Below are 8,165 nucleotides of genomic sequence, written 5' to 3'. Positions count from 1 at the left end.
ACACAGGCTCTCCTCAGGGATGTGTTTAGTCCCCACTCCACCACCAACACAGGGATGTGTTTAGTCTCCACTCCACCACCAACACAGGCTCTCCACAGGGATGTGTTTAGTCTCCACTCCACCACCAACACAGGGATGTGTTTAGTCCCCACTCCACCACCAACACAGGGATGTGTTTAGTCTCCACTCCACCACCAACACAGGCTCTCCTCAGGGATGTGTTTAGTCTCCACTCCACCACCAACACAGGCTCTCCTCAGGGATGTGTTTAGTCTCCACTCCACCACCAACACAGGGATGTGTTTCGTCTCCACTCCACCACCAACACAGGCTCTCCTCAGGGATGTGTTTAGTCTCCACTCCACCACCAACACAGGCTCTCCTCAGGGATGTGTTTTTGGTCCAAGTTCAATGTGTCAGTCGTGTAAAGTAACTGGTCAGCCCAATGTGGCTCATTTCACAGTGGTTTCAGAGTTCCGTAATCTTCGAGAGCTATGACGCTACTCTTTCTGGAAACTCTTCACCGTTGTGTTCTCTGAGTGTCACTGAGAGTTGTGTTCTCTGAGTGTCACTGAGAGTTGTGTTCTCCGAGTGTCACTGAGAGTTGTGTTCTCTGAGTGTCACTGAGAGTTGTGTTCTCTGAGTGTCACTGAGAGTTGTGTTCTCTGAGTGTCACTGAGAGTTGTGTTCTCTGAGTGTCACTGAGAGTTGTGTTCTCTGAGTGTCACTGAGTAGACAACACTGGTTGCTGGTCGAAGGAGGACTGGAAAATGTCTGTAAAAAATTACCAGCATTTAATATGTACAATAGTCTGACTGGGGAGGTGATTTCCACACAGTCAAAGTCCCGCAATAAGAGCTACAACACTGATATTGGTGTAAACTCTTCATAGTTCTGTTCTGTGGGTGTCCCGGAGTAGACTGATACCCCATTTCATTGATTCACAATACATAGCTAAGGCTGTACAGTGAAAAATATGAGTATGCCCCCCAATGCAATTCTGAGGTCTAATACATCTAACAGTACTATTTCAACTGATTTTCTAATTAATTAATTATTTATTATTTTTATTTATTTTTATATAACAACATTCCAACCTTGTTTAGCATTTATCTAGTCAAAATATGTCATGATTCAACTATTTGTAACCATTTGAATCGCGTTCAATAAGGAACTTTTATTTTGAAAGTGAAACCGCAAATTCAACTATCGTGGCTGATCTTTATTGTGGCTAGCTTCACATAGGTTAAATTCTTGACGATAGTAAGGTTCCAGCTCAGTCGCAGTTGAGATGGACTCGTCTATGTACCTGTATGATGTTCCCCCAGTTTTGATGGAGAAGTTTTGTAAGATAATCGACAGCGGTGATGACAGCCTCGGATGGCGCGGGCTCGGTGAGTAATGTGAACAAAGTATGACTTTCTGTGCGCGGTTTAAACGGAATGATTACGGGTTTACCTAAACGGAAGTTTTGTGTACACTGTGGTACAGGTTGTGTAGATTACATGTTAACGATCTCATCTGTGATATATAAACATTCCGTTTTTTCCCCCACCGCACTATGTAACGCTGTTAGTCTATAGCACATAGTATAATGTCACTATAACATCGGCAGACGGGGTCAGAAATGTACAGTAGCGCTGGTATGTTAGCAACTCACATCATCACACTGCTTCATAACCCCTCTTCGAGGGCATTTGCCTCTTGCTTGCTCTCCCCTAACACAAATGTACCATGGTACTACAATGCTACTTTCATTAATACCATGGTACTACTGTGGTACTTTCATTAATACCATGGTACTACTGTGGTACTTTCATTAATACCATGGTACTACTGTGGTACTTTCATTAATACCATGGTACTACTGTGGTACTTTCATTAATACCATGGTACTACTGTGGTACTTTCATTAATACCATGGTACTACTGTGGTACTTTCATTAATACTATGGTACTACTGTGGTACTTTCATTAATACCATGATACTACTGTGGTACTTTCATTAATACCATGGTACTACTGTGGTACTTTCATTAATACCATGGTACTACTGTGGTACTTTCATTAATACCATGGTACTACAATGCTACTTTCATTAATACCTTGTTCTACTGTGGTACTTTCATTAATACCATGATACTACTATGATACTACTATGATACTACTATGCTACCTTTATTAATACCATGATACTACTATGATACTACTATGATACTACTATGATACTACTATGGTACTTTCATTAATACCATGATACTACTGTGGTACTTTCACTTATACCATGGTACTACTGTAGTACTTTCACTTATACCATGGTACTACGATGGTACTTTCACTTATACCATGGTACTACGATGGTACTTTCACTAATACCATGATACTACTATGATACTACTATGCTACTTTCATTAATACCATGATACTACTATGATACTACTATGATACTACTATGATATTACTATGCTACTTTCATTAATACCATGATACTACTATGCTACTTTCATTAATACCATGATACTACTATGATACTACTATGATACTACTATGATACTACTATGCTACTTTCATTAATACCATGATACTACTATGATACTACTATGCTACTTTCATTAATACCATGATACTACTATGATACTAATATGATACTACTATGATACTACTATGGTACTACTGTTGTACTTTCATTAATAACATAGTACTACTATGGTACTTTCACTTATACCATGGTACTACTATGGTACTTTCACTAATACCATGATACTATGATGGTACTTTCACTTATACCATGGTACTACTGTAGTACTTTCACTTATACCATGGTACTACGATGGTACTTTCACTTATACCATGGTACTACGATGGTACTTTCACTAATACCATGGTACTACGATGGTACTTTCACTAATACCATGATACTACTATGATACTACTATGCTACTTTCATTAATACCATGATACTACTATGATACTACTATGATACTACTATGATATTACTATGCTACTTTCATTAATACCATGATACTACTATGCTACTTTCATTAATACCATGATACTACTATGATACTACTATGATACTACTATGATACTACTATGATACTACTATGCTACTTTCATTAATACCATGATACTACTATGATACTACTATGATACTACTATGCTACTTTCATTAATACCATGATACTACTATGATACTACTATGGTACTACTGTGGTACTTTCATTAATAACATAGTACTACTATGGTACTTTCACTTATACCATGGTACTACGATGGTACTTTCACTAATACCATGGTACTACGATGGTACTTTCACTAATACCATGATACTACTGTGGTACTTTCACTTATACCATGGTACTACGATGGTACTTTCACTAATATCATGGTACTACGATGGTACTTTCACTTATACCATGATACTACTGTGGTACTTTCATTAATACCATGATACTACTATGATACTACTATGATACTACTATGCTACTTTCATTAATACCATGATACTACTATGATACTACTATGATACTACTATGATACTACTTTGCTACTTTCATTAATACCATGATACTACTATGATACTTTCATTAATACCATGATACTACTATGATACTACTATGATACTACTATGATACTACTATGCTACTTTCATTAATACCATGATACTACTATGATACTACTATGATACTACTATGGTACTACTGTGGTACTTTCATTAATAACATGGTACTACTGTGGTACTTTCACTTATACCATGGTACTACGATGGTACTTTCACTTATACCATGGTACTACTGTGGTACTTTCATTAATACCATGGTACTACTGGGGTACTTTCATTAATACCATGATATAGTCTGTATCATGGAAAAGTACTGTGGTTTTAGCCCTGAAGTTTGATGGTACTACCATTGTACTGCCATTGTCCTTAACTATTACCATGGTACTGCATCATTTTTACCATGGTATAGACGTGGATCATGTTTTTAACCTGCATTTAACCTCACTCTACATTGGCTTCCGCGAGCCTGCACAGTCACTGAGTCAGTTGTCATGTTTGTAGTTTTCCTGACAAATTGGGCTACTTTGAAAACTATGTCATGGGTAAAAATGAGTGAGTGAGTGAGTGAGGGGGTGAGTGAGTGAGGGGGTGAGTGAGTGAGGGGGTGAGTGAGTGAGTGAGTGAGTGAGTGAGTGAGTGAGTGAGTGAGTGAGTGAGTGAGTGAGAAAACAAATCATGAGGAAACAAATAATTACTGTTTAAAAAAAATAAAAAATAATTCAATATAAAACCATCTGTGTTTGTCATAGAAAGATGGGACTAGTTTCTGTGGATGTGGACAGATTTCCAGCGGTGTGCTTCGTTTGAGGCAAGCAGTGACGGGCCCTCCCGATGAGGCAAATGACATTTCAGGCGGGACTTTCCAGCCTCCAATGACGGTGGATGTGCAATGGAATCCGACACCGGAGTCCCTGGTCACTACAGTTAAATGGAATCCGACACCGGAGTCCCTAGTCACTACAGTTAAATGGAATCCGACACCGGAGTCCCTAGTCACTACAGTTAAATGGAATCTGACACCGGAGTCCCTAGTCACTACAGATAAATGGAATCTGACACCGGAGTCCCTAGTCACTACAGTTAAATGGAATCCGACACCGGACTCCCTAGTCACTACAGTTAAATGTGATCTATTATATTGACGAGTCAAGCGGCCCACTTTAACAGTGGAAATACATACAGGTGTATCATCAAAGATGGAAGGCAGGCGTGTAACGTGAGATAAGGTAGGACCCCTCTAGCCAATGAGGCGCCAGATACACGGCTCTTCCGCTCTGCTACTGATCAGAAACCCTCGTTGCCTTGCCGGGCTGAAGAGACTATTGTATACAATATACAGCCAACCTATGAGACCTAACTGGTAACAGTAGGATACAGGATCTGTGTCAGTGTGTGTGAGTCTTCCTCTGTCTCAACTACACCACTGTTGTCTGCTGCTCTCGGACCAGCACAACCAGAACTTTTAACAAATGCCTGGGTTCATTTCAGACATTTAGAGACGTCAGCACCAAGATGCCTTCTTTTGGTCTCTTAACTGTTTCAGCACCACCTTTCTGTTGTCGTGACACATGATTTCCTGTTCTGACAGAGAGCTGGTCTCACTCTTTGATATGTGATCTCCTGTTCTGACGGAGAGCTGGTCTCACTCTTTGATATGTGATCTCCTGTTCTGACAGAGAGCTGGTCTCACTCTTTGATATGTGATCTCCTGTTCTGACGGAGAGCTGGTCTCACTCTTTGATATGTGATCTCCTGTTCTGACAGAGAGCTGGTCTCACTCTTTGATATGTGATCTCCTGTTCTGACAGAGAGCTGGTCTCACTCTTTGATATGTGATCTTCTGTCTCACTGATAAGTGACTGACAGAGTGACTGACAGAGAGTGGGTCTCACTGATAAGTGACTGACAGAGAGCGGGTCTCACTGATAAGTGACTGACAGAGAGGCTCTCACTGATAAGTGACTGACAGAGAGCGGGTCTCACTCTCTTTGATAATCTGCGTTTGACATTGAATGTGAATTTGCTCCACCTCAGCTCAGCCAATCATAAAACTGGCCTGACCCATCTGGTTAGAGGAGCGGACCATTGCTCACTGGTCAGCCAAATGCTCAGTATAAATTATGATGTCATAATTCCGAATTGCCAGACGGCCAATACGCCCACGCACTATAAGAACGTGTTTCCTGTTGTTAACGCGCTTATTTCTCTCCTTTATCTGTCCCCCTTCAGCGGCGCGTATCGTGCCAAGTTGGACGGAGGTGCGACGCACGGAGAGGCTGGAGGCAATAGGCAAGAGCCCCACGCGAGAACTCATCTGGTCGTGGGCGCAACAGAACAAAACTGTTGGGGACCTTGTGAAGGTGTTGGAGGATATGGGTCACTACAGAGCTCTACAGTTCTTTATTCCTCAAGGTAAGGCGACCTATTAATAGACCTTTACCACACTGCAGTTTGTGTCAGTTTCGTATAGTATTCCACACCTTACGACTTCCTGAACTGTAGCTTGTTTTTCACTGAAGCAAATACCCTTTGGTTTCACTTCTGTAATGTCATTGTTGCGTAAACTTCCTCTATTCGTGTGCAAGCACTCAACACTGTCAACACAACATTTAGCAATCTGTCAGACTGAACATTTTCAGTGTCCTGCTACACTAATGGTTGATAATGTAGGTCGATGTTATTAGTGGGCAATAAAACAGTGAAATGTTGTCCTTTCAGAAACACAGCATTCCTTCCCCAACAGTGGACCATCAAAGAGCAGCAGGGATAATCCCTCCCCTCCTCAGTTACCCGCGGTAGGCTACTAGTTATGTCCTGATGTATCTATTAATCAAACCCCTCCCCTCCTCAGTTACCCACGGTAGGCTACTAGTTATGTCCTGATGTATCTATTAATCAAACCCCTCCCCTCTTCATTTACCCGCGGTAGGCTACTAGTTATGTCATGATGTATCTATTAATCAAACCCCTCCCCTCCTCAGTTACCCACGGTAGGCTACTAGTTATGTCCTGATGTATCTATTAATCAAACCCCTCCCCTCCTCAGTTACCCACGGTAGGCTACTAGTTATGTCCTGATGTATCTATTAATCAAACCCCTCCCCTCCTCAGTTACCCACGGTAGGCTACTAGTTATGTCCTGATGTATCTATTAATCAAACCCCTCCCCTCCTCAGTTACCCACGGTAGGCTACTAGTTATGTCCTGATGTATCTATTAATCAAACCCCTCCCCTCCTCAGTTACCCACGGTAGGCTACTAGTTATGTCCTGATGTATCTATCACCCTGTAATAACTGTTGTCTACGTAGGCTAGTCCATGTGTCACCCTGTAATAACTGTTGTCTACGTAGGCTAGTCCATATGTCACCCTGTAATAACTGTTGTCTATGTAGGCTAGTCCATGTGTCACCCTGTAATAACTGTTGCCTATGTAGGCTAGTCCATGTGTCGCCCTGTAATTCATCCTTAGTTACACTGTACTAACTGTTGTCTATGTAGGCTAGTCCATGTGTCACCCTGTAATTCATCCTTAGTTACACTGTACTAACTGTTGTCTACCTAGGCTAGTCCATGTGTCACCCTGTAATTCATCCTTAGTTACACTGTACTAACTGTTGTCTACGTAGGCTAGTCCATGTGTCACCCTGTAATTCATCCTTAGTTACACTGTACTAACAGTTGTCTATGTAGGCTAGTCCATGTGTCACCCTGTAATTCATCCTTAGTTACACTGTACTAACAGTTGTCTATGTAGGCTAGTCCATGTGTCACCCTGTAATTCATCCTTAGTTACACTGTACTAACTGTTGTCTGTTGTATGTTCCGTGTTGTGTGTGTTTTTGTCACCACGTCCTGTTTTCTCAGCCACCCCCACCTGCCAGCGAGTCGACCCAACCTGGTTGGAACCAGTCTAATTATCATGTGTCAAGTGAAGGTACATAACTGAAAGGCTGCTGAGCCGACAATGTGAAAAAACTGCCCGTGTGCCCTTGAGCAAGGCACTTAACCCTATTTCGCCTTGTAAAACAATACATTAGACTGCACCTATCCGATGTATGTGACAATGTTAATATTCTTTTAATTTGACATTTTTCTGTCCACCTTTTAATATTCCTAATGAGATGAATACATTAGATTGCTGAGTCATTTCATTGTTTCAGTAGGAATTGTATTCATCGTGCTATGTTGGTACTACTATCACACGTTCTTATGTCAAAACATCACACCTCTGGTCCACAACAGACTGATGTGTTGAGATGGTCCCTAGTTACAACAGACTGATGTGTTGAGATGGTCCCTAGATACAACAGACTGATGTGTTGAGATGGTCCCTAGTTACAACAGATGGATGTGTTGAGATGGTCCCTAGTTACAACAGACGGATGTGTTGAGATGGTCCCTAGTTACAACAGACTGATGTGTTGAGATGGTCCCTAGTTACAACAGACGGATGTGTTGAGATGGTCCCTAGTTACAACAGACGGATGTGTTGAGATGGTCCCTAGTTACAACAGACTGATGTGTTGAGATGGTCCCTTGTCACAACAGACTGATGTGTTCAGATGGTCCCTAGTTACAACAGACTGATGTGTTGAGATGGT

At 41.4% G+C, this 8,165-nt stretch overlaps 1 protein-coding gene across 2 annotated transcripts in view; it reads left to right on the top strand.

The window, feature by feature from the left end:
* Positions 1-1,247: 1,247 nt before the first annotated feature.
* Positions 1,248-8,165, top strand: part of LOC109881757 (interleukin-1 receptor-associated kinase 3) — a 36,081-nt gene continuing 29,163 nt past the window's right edge. Inside the window, exons 1-4 of one of the 2 annotated variants that reach the window (XM_031820754.1) lie at positions 1,248-1,394; positions 5,792-5,974; positions 6,281-6,357; positions 7,429-7,498. In XM_031820754.1, the coding sequence (XP_031676614.1) occupies positions 1,292-1,394; positions 5,792-5,974; positions 6,281-6,357; positions 7,429-7,498 (433 nt within the window). In that variant the 5' untranslated portion in view covers positions 1,248-1,291. The remainder of the gene's footprint in view (positions 1,395-5,791; positions 5,975-6,280; positions 6,358-7,428; positions 7,499-8,165) is intronic. The other variant, XM_031820755.1, reaches the window with a different exon arrangement.

This window comes from Oncorhynchus kisutch, unplaced genomic scaffold (genome assembly GCF_002021735.2).
Source record: "Oncorhynchus kisutch isolate 150728-3 unplaced genomic scaffold, Okis_V2 scaffold3646, whole genome shotgun sequence".
Lineage (NCBI taxonomy): Eukaryota > Metazoa > Chordata > Actinopteri > Salmoniformes > Salmonidae > Oncorhynchus > Oncorhynchus kisutch.
This window is presented reverse-complemented; position numbering and strand designations above follow the sequence as displayed.